The sequence below is a fragment of the Neomonachus schauinslandi genome, chromosome 10 (assembly GCF_002201575.2).
Source record: "Neomonachus schauinslandi chromosome 10, ASM220157v2, whole genome shotgun sequence".
Lineage (NCBI taxonomy): Eukaryota > Metazoa > Chordata > Mammalia > Carnivora > Phocidae > Neomonachus > Neomonachus schauinslandi.
Genome location: NC_058412.1, coordinates 71,783,590 through 71,803,393, shown reverse-complemented (window position 1 = coordinate 71,803,393; position 19,804 = coordinate 71,783,590). Strand labels below are relative to the sequence as shown.

At 39.0% G+C, this 19,804-nt stretch overlaps 1 protein-coding gene across 1 annotated transcript in view; it reads left to right on the top strand.

Annotated features, from left to right (window-relative positions):
- The window catches only part of MSH2 (mutS homolog 2), an 81,571-nt gene that overhangs the window by 12,146 nt on the left and 49,621 nt on the right, over nucleotides 1-19,804 (top strand). The window contains exons 3-6 of the mRNA XM_021701213.1: nucleotides 1,673-1,951; nucleotides 3,290-3,436; nucleotides 11,662-11,811; nucleotides 13,052-13,185. Of these exons, the coding sequence (XP_021556888.1) occupies nucleotides 1,673-1,951; nucleotides 3,290-3,436; nucleotides 11,662-11,811; nucleotides 13,052-13,185 (710 nt within the window). The remainder of the gene's footprint in view (nucleotides 1-1,672; nucleotides 1,952-3,289; nucleotides 3,437-11,661; nucleotides 11,812-13,051; nucleotides 13,186-19,804) is intronic.

Sequence of the window (19,804 nt, the reverse complement as noted above, 5' to 3'; positions counted from 1 at the left end):
CTTGATTATCAGCCCATCACACCTCACTCTGACATATCAGAATCCTTCAAGATGAATTCTCCTTAACCCCTACCTTTTAGGTTGGGGAAATTTTTTCAAATATTTATTTTTATCAGATTAAAAAGGTGGTATCTTCATCCTGACATGTTAAGTTCAGATCTAAAACTGCAAAAACTGATTTATCATTACATTTTTTAGCCTATTGATTCTATGATAAAGTTTAGTGATATTTAAAATAGTTGATCTCTATGATTGGTTTTTTTCTCATGTTCTCAGTGGTATGTTCAGAGCAGGAAAAAATCTTGGATACCATTTAGTTCACAGGTTACCAGTCTTAATCATTTTCAAGCACCCTCAAGAACCCAATTTTATTAGCTACTTGTTCCCTTTTGAGAGTTTTTTAAAGGTTTGCTTCATAATCTGTGCAAATCCAAAGTATATATGTAAAAGTATGATGTTTACATTTGCAATTGAATCTGCTTTTAAAATTTGAGTGCAAGATAATGCTTTTTCCATTTCAGTAAAACAAATTTTTTTAAAGGGTGCCTGGCTGGCTCAGTTGGTAGAGCATGCAACTCTTGATCTCAGGATCATGAGTTCAAGCGTTGGGCATGGAGCCTACTTTAAGAAAAAATAATAAAATAAAAAATTTTAAAAAGATTTTAAGTAATTTTTACACCCAACATGGGGCTCAGACTCACGACCCTGAGATCAAGAGTCCCATACTCTTATGACTGAGCCAACCAGGTGCCCCCCTCCATTTCATTTTTGATCCAGATTTTAATCAACAATCCATAGTTATAAGATATTTAGAATCATGTTATAAAAAATAAATGATTGTCATGATTATGACGCTAAACACCTTCAGGAACTATTGAACTGTTGATGGCTGTTGGTTGCTTAAGATTGGCTGTCACCATGGTCATTTGGACAATTTGTGACTATCTCCTGTTTCATAGCATGGGCCGTCAGTTGCCCCCCAAAATGCCATATGCTACCAGCATATTTCAGCTTCTGATCAGGTTGAAATATGTAGTGTCACCCACTGACCTGACACAAGTTCAGCCAAAAGCAAAGAAACTTGAACCTTTAGTTGACTTGTGTAGTCTTAGAAGATTAGTCTTAGAGATTTCTAATCTTTTTGAAATATTGAAAATAGGTCAAGGACCTTGTATTTGGAAATCACTGATATAGAACAATCTCTGCCTTTTACAGATAAATATATTGATAGAGAATTGACTTTCCAAGGTCAGCATTTTTAGCTAATTTTACTGGTCTCCTATGTGGTATAGTCAGTGAAAATACTGGTATGTGCAACTAATAGGTAGATATTTTCACAGGATATAGAAATTTAAGCATACCACTGATAGGATTATCACTTTGGACACCTTAATGATTATGTGTATAAATCCAGTGCCAAATTTCAAATTGAAAATCTCTTTTGATACGTTTATTTTTAGATATGACCAAGTGTCTTGAAAATAATTGGAAAAATAGGGAGGATACTTTATAGAAAATGAGGTAATAATAATTGGAATATATTGTTATAAGCAGTTTTTTGTAAGAGAAAATTTTGTTAATAAAATTGGTCAGGGTTGGGTAATGCTTGTTTACTAGTAAAATTTTAAAGTACAGTCAACAGTTCTTAAAATTTTTCTTTATCTTTGTTAAGGCTTCTCCAGGTAATCTTTCTCAGTTTGAAGACATTCTCTTTGGTAACAATGATATGTCAGCTTCCATTGGTGTCGTGGGTGTTAAAATATCTACAGTTGATGGCCAAAGACAGGTCGGAGTTGGGTATGTTGACTCCATACAGCGGAAGCTAGGACTTTGTGAGTTCCCCGACAATGATCAGTTCTCCAGTTTGGAGGCTCTGCTGATTCAGATTGGACCAAAGGAATGTGTCTTACCAGGAGGAGAGACTGCTGGAGACATGGGAAAACTGAGGCAGGTAAGGGAATCAAGTTAGTGATGGAGGAAAATCTAAGCCTAGGAAAGACTAACATGATAGACACTGTTTTATTTAAAAAAAAAAACAACAAAAACTTCAAAAGTCCATTTTTTGTATCTAAATACAGTAATGTATTTTTAGGAAAATCTTGATGTTCATCTTACACAGGAACTTTGTATCTTTTTTTTCCCTTTTTTTTTTTTTTTTAAAGATTTTATTTATTTGAGAGAGAGAGACACAGTGAGAGAGGGAACACAAGCAGTGGGAGAGGGAGAAGCAGGCTTCCCGTGGAGCAGGGATTCCAATCCGGGGCTCGATCCCAGGACCCGATGATCATGACCTGAGCTGAAGGCACACGTTTAACGACTGAGCCACCCAGGCACCTCCTTTTTTTTCCCGAAAAAGATTATTTATTTGACAGAGAGGGAGAGCAGGAACACAAGCAGGGGGAGTGGGAGAGGGAGAAGCAGGCTTCCTGCGGAGCAGGGAGCCCGATGTGGGGCTCAATCCCAGGACCCTGGGATCATGACCTGAGCCAAAGGCAGATGCCTAATGACTGGGGCACCCAGGCGCCCCAGGAACTTTGTATCTTTAAGAGGACGTTAGAACAGGCTGTTTCTTGTTGAAGACTTGTTCTGCTTCAGATCATTTCCCCCTCTCCTTCCTTCCTTCCTAAAAAAGTAACAGAATATCATCTTCAGGGGATCACAACTGATAAAAAGTAATGCTTTCACAGTTGGGGTGGGGGGGAGGTTATTCAGGTCCATTAAAAAACCAATTTATTACTGTATTTAGCATGGGTTTATCAAATAAATAAGATGTAGGTCTTCAGGGTTATTTTTTGATAGTTCAAGTGGGACGTTTAACCTCTTATTTTACCGAGTCTTTTTAAAAAATTCTGATTATACTGATTGTGTATGTGTGTGCTTTATTTAGGTATTTAAGCGATGTTGTATCCCCTAAGGATTCTTTTCTTTTTGTGGGCCTCAAATGCCATACAGACTGCTTGGGAAAGAACAAATCTATGATGGGCATTGTTAGCATAGGTAGTATCTAAGCAACATTCTACAGGTATTATTATTCTGTTAAGAGTTTTTACTATTGGGACTATTTTTTGAAAGCTTTATGTGAACTTAATTTTAAATTTTCATGGAAACTTAGCTTATAGATTTTAAAAAGACTTGTTTATATGTTACCAATGTCTTGCACATTATATAAAAATTTAATGTGGGTTAATAATTGGTTAAGCTGTTGTTACTGTATTTGTGGTATAGTTTTTTCTCATTTCTTTTTTAAATCCTTTTCTTGAAGTAATTTAAATTGTTCCTTGTAAAATAGGTTATTCAGAGAGGAGGAATTCTGATCACAGAAAGAAAAAGAGCTGACTTTTTTACAAAAGATATTTATCAGGACCTCAACCGGTTGTTGAAAGGCAAAAAGGGAGAGCAGGTGAATAGTGCTGTCTTGCCAGAAATGGAGAATCAGGTATGTGGATTACAATACAAATTTACTCCTAAATTGTGATCATGACTTGTAGAAGGCTGCTTGATTCATCTCTGTGAAGTTCTAAACTGTGGATCACTGATACTAATTAAGTTTATCTTTACTATAATGAAGCTTGTGAAAAATTTAAGGAAATGACTAGAAAAATTGAAACATAACCTTAAATATAATAACATTATATTTATGCAACATATATCCTTAGGGCAAGAAGAGTTTTATTGATTTCACAGGAAAGAGCCCGATTACTGTCATTTAAGTGGATGAGATAGCGTAGTGGTTGTAGGGGGAAAAAAGACCTAGCACAGCATTACAATGTAGAAGTTGTGGGTTCCTTAATAAATTACTTCACCTTTATGAGAGGCAGTTTCATTTTTTTTTTAAAAGATTTTATTTATTTATTTGAGAGAGAGAGAATGAGAGACAGAGAGCACGAGAGGGAGGAGGGTCAGAGGGAGAAGCAGACTCCCCGCCGAGCAGGGAGCCCGATGCGGGACTCGATCCCGGGACTCCAGGATCATGACCTGAGCCGAAGGCAGTCGCCTAACCAACTGAGCCACCCAGGCGCCCGAGAGGCAGTTTGATTTTTTGTTAAATAATTTTTTTTTAAGACTTTGCAGTTTTTAAAAAGTAAATATTTTATTTACTTACTTGTCAGAGAAAGTGCACAAGCACGGGGAGGTGCAGGCAGAGGGAGAAGCAGGCTCCCCACTGAGTAAGGAGCCTGTTGCGGGGCTCCATCCCAGGACCCTGGGATCATGACCTGAGCGAGAGGCAGATGCTTAACCCACTGAGCCACCTAGGCCACCCAGACATCCCTAGATCATAAATCTTTTTTTTTTTTTTTTTAAAGATTTTATTTATTTATTTGAGACAGAGAGAATGAGAGACAGAGAGCATGAGAGGGAGGAGGGTCAGAGGGAGAAGCAGACTCCCTGCCGAGCAGGGAGCCCGATGCGGGACTCGATCCCGGGACTCCAGGATCATGACCTGAGCTGAAGGCAGTCGCTTAACCAGCTGAGCCACACAGGCGCCCTAGATCATAAATCTTAAAGGATTGTTGTCAAGAGTAGGAAGTAATAAGGGTGAAAGTATATATAGTACATGTAGTGCATAATAAATACTACATTTTTTTTTTTTATTAAGATTTTATTTATTTATTTGACAGAGACCAGCGAGAGAGGGAACACAAGCAGGGGGAGGGGGAGAGGAAGAAACAGGCTCCCCGTGGAGCAGGGAGCCCGATGTGGAGTTAGATCCTAGGACCCTGGGATCGTGACCTGAGCCGAAGGCAGACGCTTAATGACTGAGCCACCCAGGCGCCCCTGAATACTACATTTTAACAGTTTGGCTAAAAAATTGGCACTGGTTATGTATGTTTCGTGGCAGAAATGAATATGGAAACAATGTAATTTTTTATGGGATTTTCACTGGTTGAAGTGTTTCTTTGTTCAAATCTTTGAGGTGAGTATGGCTTGAGATGTATTTTTACATATTTAAAAAATATCGGAAGCTCTTGATATTTGTGGGTCACTGATAAGTAAAATGAAAAATTCTATTGTATACTTAAGCAAGACAGAACAAACTTTATAACTTAGAATTCTCAGAGTAGATTTAGAACTTTATAACTTAGAATTCTCAGAGTAGATTTCAAACTAGAATGAACTGGGACTGTATGATTATCATGATTTTGTGGTGATTGTCTGTCACGTAATAGTTTGATTCCTTTTTTTTTTTTTTAAGGATTTTATTTATTTATTTGACAGAGAGAGACACAGCGAGAGAGGAAACACAAGCAGGGGGAGTGGGAGAGGGAGAAACTTGGGGCTTGATCCCAGGATCCTGGGATTATAACCTGAGCCAAAGGCAGGCGCTTTACGACTGAGCCACTCAGGCACACCCTAGTTTGATTCTTATAAATTGAATAATTATTTTAGTGTTTGTGTGTGTGATGTAATCAAAAGCCAGTATATATGAGTAGTAATACTGGTATTAGAAACTTACCTCTTGAGGGTACTAAATGAGAAAAATGTGCAGCCAAGAATACTTTATCCAGCTAGGCTGTCATTGAAAATAGAAGGAGAGATAAAAAGTTTCCAGGACAAACAGAAACTAAAAGAATTTACAATCACCAAACCAACCCTACAGAAAATATTGAAAGGGATCCTCTAAGCAAAGAGAGAGCCCAGAAGTAACATAGACCAGAAAGGAACAGAGACAATATATAGTAACTGTCACCTAACAGGCAATACAATGGCACTAAATTCATATCTTTCAATAGTTACCCTGAATGTAAATGAGCTAAGTCAAAAGACAAAGGGTATCAGATTGGATAGAAAAGCAAGACCCATCAATATGCTGTCTGCAAGAGACTCATTTTAGACTGAAGACACTTCCAGATTGAAAGTGGGGGCTGGAAAACCATTTATCATGCTAATGGACATCAAAAGAAAGCTGGGGCGGCAAACCTTATATCAGACAAATTAGATTATAAACCAAAGACTAATAAAAGATGAAGAAGGACACTATGTCATACTTAAAGGGTCTATTCAACAAGAAGATCTAACAATTGTAATTATTTATGCCCCTAACAAGGGAGCAGCCAATTATATAAGCCAGTTAATAACAAAATCGAAGAAACACATCAACAGTAATACAGTAATAGTAGGGGACTTTAATACTCCCCTCAGTGAAATGGACAGATCATCTAAGCAAAAGATCAACAAATAAGGGCCTTAAATGACACACTGGACTACATGGACTACATAGATATATTCAGAACATTCCAAAAGCGCCTGGGTAGCTCAGTCGTTAAGTGTCTTCCTTCAACTCAGGTCATGGTCCCAGCGTCCTGGAATCGAGCCCTGCATCGGGCTCCCTGCTTGGCAGGAAGCCTGCTTCTCCCTCTCCTGCTCCCCCTGCTTGTGTTCCCTCTCTTGCTGTGTCTCTGTCAAATAAATAAATAAAATCTTAAAAAAATTAAAAAAATAAAAAAAAAAATTCCATACCAAAGCTACAGAATACACATTCTTCTCTAGTGCACTTGGAACATTCTCCAGAATAGATTACATCCTGGGTCACAAATCAGGTCTCAACTGGTACCAAAAGATTGGGATCATTCCCTGCATATTTTCAGACCACAGTGCTTTGAAACTCGAACTCAGTCACAAGAGGAAAGGTGGAAAGAACTCAAATACATGAAGGCTAAAGAGCATCCTACTAAAGAGTGAATGGGTCAACCAGGAAATTGAAGAAGAATTAAAAAAAAAATCATGGAAACAAATGAAAATGAAAACACAGTTGGGGGCACCTGGGTTGCTTAGTCGTTAAGCGTCTGCCTTCAGCTCAGGTCATGGTCCCAGGGTCCTGGGATCGAGGCCCGCATTGGGCTCCCAGCTCCGAGGGAAGCCTGCTTCTCCCTCTCCCACTCCCCCACTTGTGTTCCCTCTCTAACTGTGTCTCTCTCTGTCAAATAAATAAAATCTTTAAAAAAAAAAAAAAAAAATGAAAACACAACTGTTCAAAATCTTTGGGATGCAGCAACGGTGGTACTAAGATGGAAGTATATAGCAATACAAGCCTTTCTCAAGAAACAAGAAAGGTAAGGTCTCAAATACACAACCTAACCCTACACCAAAAGGATCTGGAGAACGAATGGCAAAGCCTAAACCCAGCAGGAGAAGAGAAATAATATCAGAGCAGAAATCAATGAAAGAGAAACCAAAAGAACAGTAGAACACATCAATGAAACTAGGAGCTGGCTCTTTGAAAGAATTGATAAGATTGATAAACCCGTGGCCAGACTTAATCAAAAAGAAAAGAGAAAGGACCCAAATAAATAAAATCTTCAATGAAAAAGGAGAGATCACAACCAATACTGAAGAAATACAATTATAAGAACATGAGCAACTATATGCCAACAGATTAGACAATGTAGAAGAAATGGATGTATTCCTAGAGACATATAACCTACCAAAACTGAACCGGAAGAAATAGAAAACCTGAACAGACCCATAACCAGCAAGGAAATTGAAGCAGTAATCAAAAATCTCCCAACAAACAAGAGCCCAGGGCCGGATGGCTTCCCAGGGGAATTCTACCAAACATTTAAAGAAGAGAATTAAGACCTATTCTTCTGAAACTGTTCCAAAAAATAGAAATTCAAGGTAAGCTTCCAAACTCATTTTATGAGACCAGCATTGCCTTGATCCCAAAACCAGACAAAGACCTCACCAAAAAGGAGAATTACAGACCAATATCCTTGATGAACATGCATGCAAAAATTCTCACCAAGATACTAGCCAGTAGGATCCAACAGTCCATTAAAAGGATTATTCACCATGACCAAGTGGGATTTATTCCTGGGCTGCAGGGTTGGTTCAACATCTGCAAATTAATCATTGTGATACACTACATTAATAAAAGAAAGGACAAGGGGTGCCTGGGTGGCTCAGTTGGTTAAGCAGCTGCCTTCGGCTCAGGTCACGATCCCAGGGTCCTGGGATCGAGCCCCGCATCAGGCTCCCTGCTCAGCTGGGAGCCTGCTTCTCCCTCTCCCTCTGCCTGCCGCTCTGCCTACTTGTGCTTTCTCTCTCTGTCTCTCTGTCAAATAAATAAATAAAATTTTTTAAAAAAAATAATAAAAGGACAAGAACCATATGATCCTCTCAATAGATGCAGAAGAAGCATTTGACAAAGAACATTCTTTCTTGATTAAAACTCTTCACAGTGTAGGGATAGAGGGTACATATCTCAATATCAAAAAGCCACCTATGAAAAGCCCACAGTGAATATCATTCTCAATGGGGAAAAACTGAGAGCTTTCCCCCTGAGGTCAGGAGCATGGCAGGGATGTCCACTATTACCACTACTGTTCAACATAGTACTAGAAGTCCTAGCCTCAGCAGTCAGACAACAACAAGAAATAAAAGGCATCCAAATCGTCAAAGAAGAAGTCAAACTCTCACTCTTTGCTGGTGGTATGATACTTTATATGGAATACCCAAAAGACTCCACCCCAAAACTGCTAGAACTCATACAGGAATTCAGTAGAGTGGCAGGATATAAAATATATGCACAGAAATCAGTTGCCTTTCTTTACACTAACAATGAGACAGAAGAAAGAGAAATTAAGGAGTAGATCCCATTTACAATTGCACCAAAAAACATAAGATACCTAGGAATAAATCTAACCAAAGAGGCAAAGGATCTGTACTCAGAAAACTATAGAATACTCATGAAAGAAATTGAAGAAGACACAAAGAAATGGAAAAACATTCCATGTTCATGGATTGGCAGAAGAAATATTGTTAAAATGTCTATGCTGCTTAGAGCAATCTACATATTTAATGCAATCCCTATCAAAATACCATCAACTTTTTTCACAGAGCTGGAACAAATAATCCTAAAATTTGTATGGAGCCAGAAAAGCCCCCCGAATAGCCAGAGGAATGTTGAAAATGAAAACCAAATCTGGTGGCATCACAATTCTGGACTTTAAGCTCTATTACAATGCTGTAATCATTAAGACAGTATGGTACTGGCACAAACACAGACACATAGATCAATGGAACAGAATAGAGAACCCAGAAATGGACTCTCAACTCTATTGTCAACTGTCTTCGACAAAGCAGGAAAGAATATCCAATGGAAAAAAGACGGTCTCTTCAGCAAATGGTGTTGGGAAAATTAGACAGCCATATGCCGAAGAATGAAACTGGACCATTTCCTTACACCATGCACGAAAATAGACTCAAAGTGGATGAAAGACCTAAATGTGAGATAGGAATCCATCAAAATCCTTGAGTAGAATACAGGCAGCAACCTCTGTGACCTCGGCCACAACAACTTAGAAGCATCCCCAAAGGCAAGGGAAGCAAGGGCAAATATGAACTATTGAGACTTTAGCAAGATAAAAAGCTTTTGCACAGCAAAGGAAACAGTCAACAAAACCAAAGACAACGACAGAATGGGAAGAGATATCTGCAAATGACATATCAGATAAAGGGCTAGTATCCAAAATCTATAAAGAACTTCTCAAACTCAACACCCCAAGAACAAATAGTCCAATCAAGAAATGGGCAGAAAACATGACAGACATTTCTGCAAAGAAGACATCCAAATGGCCAACAGACACATGAAAAAGGGCTCAACATCACTCGGCATCAGGGAAATACAAATCAAAAACCACAATGAGATAACACCTCACACCAGTCAGAATGACAATCAGGAAGTGACAGATGTTGGGAAGGATGCAGAGAAAGGGGAACCCTCGTATGCTGTTGGTGGGAATGCAAGCTGGTGCAGCCACTCTGGAAAACAGTATGGAGGTTCCTTAAAAAGTTGAAAATAGAGCTACCCTACGACCTAGCAATTTCACTATTGGGTATTTACCCCCAAGATACAAATGTAGTGATCCAAAGGGGCACTTGCACCCCAGTGTTTATAGCAGCAATGTCCACAATATCCAAACTATGGAAAGAGCTGAGATGTCCACTGACAGATGAATGGATATAGAAGATGTGGTGTACACACACACACACACACACACACACACACACACACACACAGAATATTATGCAACCTTAAAAAAATGAAATCTTGCCATTTGCAATGACGGATGGAACTAGAGGGTATTATGCTAAGCGAAATAAGTCAATCAGAGAAAGTCAATTATCATATGATCTCACTGATATGTGGAATTTGAGAAATAAGGCAGAGGATCATAGGGGAAGAGAGGAAAAAATGAAACAACTCTTAATCTCAGGAAACAAACTGAGGGTTGCTGGAGTGGAGGTTGGTGGGAGAGATGGAGTGGCTGGGTGATGGACATTGGGGAGGATGTGTGTTGTGGTGAGCGCTGTGTTATTGTGTAAGACTGATGAATCACAGACCTGTTCCCCTGAAACAAAGAATACATTATATGTTAATAATAAAAAAAAGCCTTCCCTCTTGAAAATATCAAGAAGCTTTTAGGGTTACTGAAAAGTGTTTTTATCTGTGTGGTAACATTGTAGGAGGTTCTGACAGTCTTACACATTTGCTAGAGTTTGGCAAGGACACATAGATGACTGTTTTCAATTAGGGAAAATAGGTTACAATTTACAATCTAGTACCAAGTATATCTTATTTATTTGACAGAGAGTGAGCACAAGCAGGGGGAGAGGTAGAGGGAGAGAGACAGGGAGAAGCAGACTCTCTGCTGAGCAGGGAGCCTGATGCGGGGCTGGATCCCAGGCCCCTGGGGTCATGACCTGAGCTGAAGGCATTTGCTTAACTGACTGAGCCACCCAGGCGCTCTCAAGTATGTTTTAGTATGTAGGATTCGTCTTTGAGCTCTCAGTTTGATGTCCTGAAACTTATGTTATAGTAATAACATAGACAGTTTATTTAAAGTTATTTATGTTCAAAAGATTTTATTTATTTTAGAGAGTGGGTGCTTGAGTGGGGGGAGGGGCAGAGGGAGAGGCAGAATCTCAAGCAGACTCCCCACTAAGCGCAGACCCCCATGTAGGGCCCTATCTCACGACCCTGAGCCAAAATTAAGAGTCAGACACTTAACTGACTGAGCCACCCAGGCGCGCTGAAACTTCTTATTAAATACACATGTAGATAAGTGCATATATCACAGGTGTATAACTGAATTTTCATAAATTGCAAATAGCCAAATAGCCAGCATCCATGAAACGATGGTACCAGCACTTCAAAGACCTTTTTAATGCTTCCTTCCAATCATTACCCAACAAACGTAACCCTGGTTCTTAACTCTTGACAGCACAGATTAGTTTGGCCTGTTTTTATAGTTTATATTAATGAATCCTAGTTTGTAGCCTTTTGTGCCTGGTTTCTTTCGTTTAGTATTATGTTTGTGAGATTTATCCATATTGTCATGTGTCACTGCATTGTTGGTGCTTCTATCTTTTTGTGCAGTATACCATAGGGGTGAACATACCAAACTTGGTAGGCATTTGAGTCATTTCCACTTTTGGCTATTATAAATAGTGTTACTATTACAGTAAATTTTGACTTTCTAAAAATCATTTTCTAATCTTAAGAGATTTATTTAAACTTTTCTGATTTTCTTGATTTGGATTGGGAAGGAACACCAAGGAAAATGATCACGTTTAGAATTTATTTCCATTTTGCCATTTTTTTTTTTAATCTCTAGGATTTTAGTCACAGAATCTTTTCTTTTAAATTCTTCATCTTAGGTTGCAGCTTCAGCATTGTCTGCAGTAATCAAGTTTTTAGAACTCTTATCAGATGATTCAAACTTTGGACAGTTTGAACTGACTACTTTTGACTTCAGCCAGTACATGAAGTTGGATATTGCAGCAGTCAGAGCCCTTAACCTTTTCCAGGTAAAAAAAAAAAAAAATACATGGATTAAAAATATTGAATGTTTCCTTTATTATATACTGAAGAATACTATTAAGGAGCTTAAATATTCTGAAATATCATTCTATTCTATATGAAATATTATTATACTTAGATAAGCCTTTTTTAAAAATTTTTCTAGTTGCAAGCTATATAAATGGTATTTGTCTTAGCTTTATAAATAGTTTTATTATATTAATGGCAGTTTAAAAAAATTACATTAAGTTTTATGTCTAAAACTGTAGTAATTATAAAGTGATTTTGGTTTGAGGAAAAATACACTGCAGAAAATACAGATTAAAAGGTTGGAAGTTTGATTTTTAGGAAGCGTTTGTGTTTTGTTTTGTTTTTTTAAGAAAAAATATTTCTTTATACACATTTTGCTTTAATAGCCACCAAAAAGACTGTTTCATTTCCTCTAATGGACCCTGTCTACCAGTTATGTTGGCCTTCAACATATAGCCATGGCAACACATACGAATATGTATCATGCATTTAAACATGCATACATACATTCTAAAGCACCATAAGACACAGGCTAGGCTTTCACACAGCTGGGGGCCTCTCACATGCTGTTTTCAAATGATCGTGGGTTTGCTTTACTCAAGACTTTCAGTGGGCTTGGTCTGGCCATTAGTACCAGTTCTCCAGAGATGACTTAGGATGACAAAATGGGACAGTATTTTTTTTTTTTTTTTAAGATTTTTATTTATTTATGTGAGAGAGAGAGAGAGCGAGAGCTTGAGCATGAGCAGGAGAGGGGCAGAGGGAGAGAGAGACAGAATTTCCAGCAGACTCCCCACTGAGCAGGGAGGCCGATGCAGGACTCAGTCCCAGGACCCTGAGCTCATGACCTGAGCTGAAGACAGATGTTTCACCTACTGAGCTACCCAGGTGCCCCCAAATGGGACAGTATTTAAAGTGAGATCACCACACTGTGAAGGTCTTAAAAGAATGGAAATGGGAGGTGCTAGATAAACATGAGATGGCATCTGGGAAGCCACCACTTTGACTGTGCATTCAAAATACTCAGGTACTGCAGTATAGACTGCCATCCAGCCTGACAGTGACCCAGCTGAGGAAGAGGAATTTCTGTGCAGATTTTGCATTTAGTATTTAAAGAATATTAAGTGTTCTTGTTTCCAAAATTCTTTAATTATTTTTCATGGTACAGTAAGGTTTTCACTAATGAGCATGCCATTCTTCCTTTTTTTTTTTTGCTAGGGGTCTGTTGAAGATACTACTGGCTCTCAGTCTCTGGCTGCATTGCTGAATAAATGCAAAACCCCTCAAGGACAAAGACTGGTTAACCAGTGGATTAAGCAGCCTCTCATGGATAAGAACAGAATAGAAGAGAGGTATATTTCTCATGTCCACTTCTGTAAGCTTTGAGTAACTACTCCAGGATTATGCCACTGTAGTATGCAAATTTGCTCCCATATTTTAGCATCTGACTACACAGAGAGCTACCTACACAGTAATAGAGTAGTAATGATTTAGATTGATAGAATAACTTAGTTTATTAATTACTATTTTTTTTCACTATAAGAAAATAAGGTTTTATTATGAAAATGGTTGGATAGTGTTTCAGAGCATGAACTTGGGAGCCTGGGTATCTTGGTTCAAATTATGGCTCTACCACTTATTAGCTGTGTCATCTTGGGCGAGTTACTTAACCTCAGTGTTGTAGTTTCTTCCTTTTAAAATGACAGTAATAACCTACTTCATAGGATTGTTATGAAGACTAGATGATTTAATATATATAATGTAAAGTACTTTGAAGAAGGTCTAGTACATAGGAAACACTCAATTATTTTAGAAAGGATTTAAGGCAGTCTAAACATATATTTCAGAAAATCTCTAAAATTGAGGAAATGAACGAAAAAGTTTTATAATCCTGCTACCCGAATATGATTAGCACTTGGGTATATTTTATTTTTATCTTTTTTATTTTATTTTATTTTTTTAAAAAGATTTTATTTATTTATTTGACAGAGAGAGACACAGCGAGAGAGGGAACACAAGCAGGGGGAGTGGGAGAGGGAGAAGCAGGCTTCCCGCAGAGCAGGGAGCCCGATGCAGGGCTCGATCCCAGGACCCTGGGGTCCTGACCTGAGCCGAAGACAGACGCTTAACGACTGAGCCACCCAGGCACCCCTATCCTTTGTTTTAGATATGAGTTTTAAGACTTTTCAATGAAGTATAATATCCATAAGAGCACAAATTCTAAGTGTGCAGCTTGGTGGATTTTCACAAAGTGAACAACACATCGGTGTAACAACAATCAGATCAAGAAACAACGTGACTAGCATCCCTAGTAACTTCCCTGGATTCTCCTACTAGTTACTACCCTCCTCATTTCAGAAGTGATTATTGTCTTTCTAACATTATAGATTAATTAGTTTTACCCATTTATGAACTTTATTTATTTTTAAGATTTTAAGACAGTGAGTACGTGGGGCACCTGGGTGGCTCAGTTGGTTAAGTGATTGCCTTTGTTTGGCTCAGGTCATGATCCCGGAGTCCTGGGATCGAGTCCCACATCGAGCTCCCAGCTCATCCGGGAGCCTGCTTCTCCCTCTGACCCTCTCCCCTCTCATGCTGTTTCTCTCTCTCTCTCTCTCAGATAAATAAATAAATAAAACCTTAAAAAAAAAAGAAAAAAGATTTTTAAGACAGTGAGTGCATGTGGGCGTGGGGGGCAGAGGGAGAAGGGAGAGAGCATCCTAAGCAGGCTGCACTAAGCATGGAGCCAGATACTGGGCTCGATCTCAAGACCCTGAGATCATGACCTGAGCTTGAAACCAAGAGTCGGATGTTTAGCCAACTCAGCCACCCAGGTGCTCCATGAACTTTATATAAATGGAGTCATTTTGTATGGTGCACTTTTACATTAGTCCTTTTTTTAAAAATCATAGTTGTAGGGGTGCCTGGGTGGCTCAGTCAGTTACAGGTCTGGCTCTTGGTTTGGGCTCAGGTCATGATCTCATGGGTCATGGGATTGAGCCCTGCTTCGGGTTCTGGCGTTGGGTTCCCGGCTCAGTGGGGAATTGAGGATTCGCTCCCTCTGCCCCTCCCCCAACTTGTGCGTACGTGTTCACTCTCTAAAATGAATACATAAATCTTTTTAAAAAAAAAATACAGGGTGCCTGGGTGGCTCAGTTGGTTAAGCGACTGCCTTCGGCTCAGGTCATGATCCCGGAGTCCCAGGATCGAGTCCCGCATCGGGCTCCCTGCTCGGCAGGGAGTCTGCTTCTCCCTCTGACCCTCCCCCCTCTCATGTACTCGCTCTCTCTCATTCTCTCTCTCTCAAATAAATAAATAAAATCTTTAAAAAAAAAAAAATACATTGTAAATCATAATACAGTTTTGTGCCCCAGTTTTTCCCCACTTATGCTTATATTATCATAAGCGTTTTTTTTGCCATTGCTGTTTTATCTTTATATTCAACGTTTTTAATTTTTAATAAGTACATAATATTTTATTAACTAGATGAACTTTATTTTACCTTTCTCAATAATTAGGCTATTTCTAAAGGTCCTGTTTTGTACCTAGTGTTTTCCATTTGGCAAATTAAGTTATATTGCCAGAATTGGTAAAAGATTTGTTATTTTTATGGCTATGATGTCCAGTCATTCAAGAATTTGTTGAATACCTACTGAATACTGATGATACACAAAAACATAATGATCTCTTCAATATTTGGGACGTTGCCAGGCAAATATAAAGTAGTTGGTCGGTATTGTAAGACACCCTGTACATAATTACTAAGCTCAGTGTTAATCCTGTGCATTCTAAAGAGCCTTACAATAAAAATAACTCAGAAGGTTAGTGATTTGTGGATGTGCTGATATTCTGTTGAAAATGCAGAAGTTGAGATGCTAAGGGGACTTTTCTGAAGTCAGGTTTGTTGGGCAGGAGGAGTGGGATTTAGTAACTTAAGAAATAGGAAGGATTAGGTATTTGCAAATAATCACAAGTTTGTAATTTTTAATTATCTGTGAATAATAACATTTATATGTGTCAAAATTCAAACAGAATGGAGGGATACACAGTGATTATTCTCCTATTCTTGTCCCCTAATTCCTGGGACCTCTTCCTCAGGGCCTCTCTGTTGTACAGCTCCAGGGACACATTTCTTTTTTTCTTAAATGTTTTATTTATTAGAGAGCGAGCTCAAGCGGGGGGAGGGGCAAAAGGAGAGGGACAAGCAGACTCCCTGCTGAGTATATTTCTTATTGTACTCTTTGTGAATTGCCACCATTGCCCTGGGAGCAACCAGTCTTTTTTTTTTTTTTCTAAAGAAAAATTAGGTAATTTAACCCTCAAGCTCTAGGTCACTGGTTATGTTTTTAACTTTGGTCTTGTGGAAACAGAGCAGGTGTCAGTGGTCCCCTTCTGGCTTAACTAGAGCACGTATGTATTTAGACTCTTCTGAAACCTGGGATGTCACTTTTACATTACCAGAGTAACAAATTACTTAGAAGATAAGAGAGCAAAAGTACATTTTTTTTAGAGGTAAATAAAGGGTTTTTTTTTCCACAGAGCATAGCAATAATTTCCAAAATCTGGTAGTCTAACAAGACTTGTTAATTAGAAATAACACTTGTGAGGAGAGCTTTATGAATCAGAATATAATCTGGTTTTCTGTACCTGTAAGATGAGAAGACCTGTTTTCTCCTCTTTATCTTGGTGAGAATTTTTTTGATTGCCAGCAAATAGGAAGGCCCTTGGTTTTCAAGACCAAATGGTGAAATTCCACAGAGTAGGGAGAGAAAGTTATACTCCTCAATACAGGTTCTTGTTTGGACAGTCTCCTTGTTTTATTTCCTTTTCTCAGTTCTGCCTGCTGTGATACCTTGGGTTTACACCTTCCAGGGGCCTCAGGGCAAATCTCTTGTCTCCCTCTTTGAGCATTTAGGATTGATCTTTATTCAGGGTAACACTGAAATCATGTTTTCAGTTTCCTACTGTCATTATTATTTTGGGGTGATTTCCAGAAGAGTAAGTAGTGGGAATCTGTAAGTGAAGAGTTAATTTTATTTTTTAAGTAAACTCTGATGCCAACATGGGGCTTGAACTCATGACCTTGAGATCAAGAGTCACATGCTCTACTGACTGAGCCAGCCAGGTACCCAAGAGTTAATTTTAAATTATGTTGCTGTGGGTGAATTCTGTTAAGAAGAGCAAAGATTTGGGGCGCCTGGGTGGCTCAGTCCGTTAAGCGTCTGCCTTCGGCTCAGATCATGATCCCAGGGTCCTGGGATCGAGCCCCACATCGGGCTCCTGGCTCATCGAGGAGCCTGCTTCTCCCTCTACCTCTCTCCCTGCTCATGCTCTCTCTCTGTCTCTGTATCTCTGTGTCTCAAATGAATAAATAAAATCTTTAAAAAAAAAAAAAAAAAAAACAAAGATTTCTCTTTCTTCTGTTTTCATTAGAGCAGAGGTAGGGACAGATGTGACTAACTAGAGTTTGGTGCATACATCTTATGAAGGACAATAGCCTGGTTGATAACTTCAGGAATAATGATGGAAATGGGATTACCTTTAGATTATTGTCAAGCTATTAGGAGGAGGAGGGTGATAAGACTGGTATCTACTTTGTGCCTGCCTGGCAGTTTGCTAAGCATCTCAAATTCATCAGCTGTAATGTGGTGGAGACTGGATTTAAAGCCAGGCTGGCCTGACTACAGAGCCCATGTGCTTAATTGCTGCACTGTATTTATTACTTCCACCAGTGCTATTTAACTTGATCCAAATTGGACTTTAATACCAGAAATGGAACATATTATTTTGACTTTTATTTAAGTTACATCCATGGAATGGCTGTATCTGTTGTCATGCTGTTTCCATTCACTAAAACCTATTTGCACTGAGACTACAAATACTTTTTATTTTTAGCTAATGGCTTAAATACTTCCGTCTTCAATGAGAATGGTAAGTTATTACTGTTATTACCTTTTAGGAGCGAGTATCTACGTAATTTCTTCTTTGTACTTCATCTAACAATCAAATTAGAAATTATAATAATAACTGTCCACCTTTTGTTTCATTGCTTCCAAGAGAGCAAGATGGGTAACTTTCTGGAGTCATCTAAAAAAAAATTGGCCAGGGGCACCTGGCTGGCTCAGTCAGTAGAGTGTACAACTCTTGATCTCCAGGTCATGAGTTCAAGCCCCATGTTGGGAGTAGAGTTTACTTTAAAAAAAAAAAAGAAAGAAAGAAAAAAGTATTTAAAAAAGAAATTCAGCCAGGATTCTCGTCCTTGCCTCATCAGCATAAACTGGCATGGTCTGATCCAGAAATAGGGCCTCAAAGGAAAAGAAATACAGCCTCAATATGTGCCGCTAGTGTTTGTCAGTGCCTGAAGAATATGGGCTTCATTAAGTTGGATTAAGTGAACTGCCTTGAATGGGTCATCCCAAGAGAGACCTACCTTACTACAGATGTCCAAGATAGATACCTACCCTAATGCTAGCTCTTTGTATATAAAATAAAAATACTTGAATTAAAAAAACAACTTTGTTCATATTACTATTTTTTTTTTAAAGATTTTATTTATTTATTTGACAGAGAAGGACACAGCGAGAGAGGGAACACAAGCAGGGGGGAGTGGGAGAGGGAGAAGCAGACTCCCCGCCGAGCAGGGAGCCCGATGCGGGACTCGATCCAGGGACTCCAGGATCATGACCTGAGCCGAAGGCAGTCTCTTAACCAACTGAGCCACCCAGGCGCCCATATTACTATTTTTTTAAAAGATTTTATTTATTTGACAGAGAGAGACATAGCAAGAGAGGGAAGACAAGCAGGGGGAGTGGGAGAGGGAGAAGCAGGCTTCCCAATGAGCAGGGAGCCTGATAGGCAGACACTTAACGACTGAGCCACCCAGGCGCCCCCATATTACTATTTTTAAACTTACTTTCTGATCTGTCCCAAGAGTCCTCATTTTTGCACATATATTAGGACTTTTGCTTTTAATTTTCTGGGTTTTTGTTTTAGATTCATATGAGGCCTTGATAATTTTAAAGTTAGAATTCTCTAAAGAACATTGAATATATGGTAGCATATGAAATAGTTCACTCTTACGAAATTACTGTATATGTTGAATTTGGTATTCTTAGTGCCTTCTAGTTTAAAATTGAATTACTTTTTATATAAAAAATTTTTTTAAGATTTTCTTTCTTTCTTTTAGAGAAATAGAGTGCGCGTGGTAGGGAGAGGGGCAAAGGGAGAAGGAGAGAGAGAGAGAATCTCTAGCAGACTCCACGCTGAGCACAGAGCCAGTGTGGGGCTCGATCCCATGACCCATGAGATCATGACCTGAGCTGAAACCAAGAGTTGGATGTTTAACCAACTGAGACATCCAGGCGCCCCTGTTTTATATAAAATTTAATACAATTAATGTAGCAATCTTTTTTTTTTTTTTTTTTTTAAGAATTTACTTGAGAGAGAGCACGAGCAGAGGCAGGGGCGAGGGAGAGAGAATCTCAAGCACAGTCTGCTGAGCATGGAGCCCAACTTGGGGCTTAATCTCATGACCCTGAGATCATGACCTGAGCTGAAAGCAAGAGTTGGACACTTAACCGACTGAGCCACCGAGGCTCCCTTTGTGTAGCAGTCTTTTTTTTTTTTTTTTTTAAGATTTTATTTATTTGACAGAGAGAGACAGGGAGAGAAGGAACACAAGCAGGGGGAGTGGGAGAGGGAGAAGCAGGCTTCCTGCCGGGCAGGGAACCCAGTGCTGGGCTCGATCCCAGGACTCAGGGATCAGGGCCTGAGATGAAGGCAGATGCCTAACGACTGAGCCACCCGGGTGCCCCATGTAGCAGTTTTAATAGAAACGTAAGTCTCTGAATAAAAGTATGGCTCCTGTAAATTTAGATAAATAGATAAATAGTGGGGGAGCTTCTGTGATATAGTATATCCTGCTTTTTGAGGCAGTGGTGTACTCCGACGGTGCCTAGACGTACGTCTCTC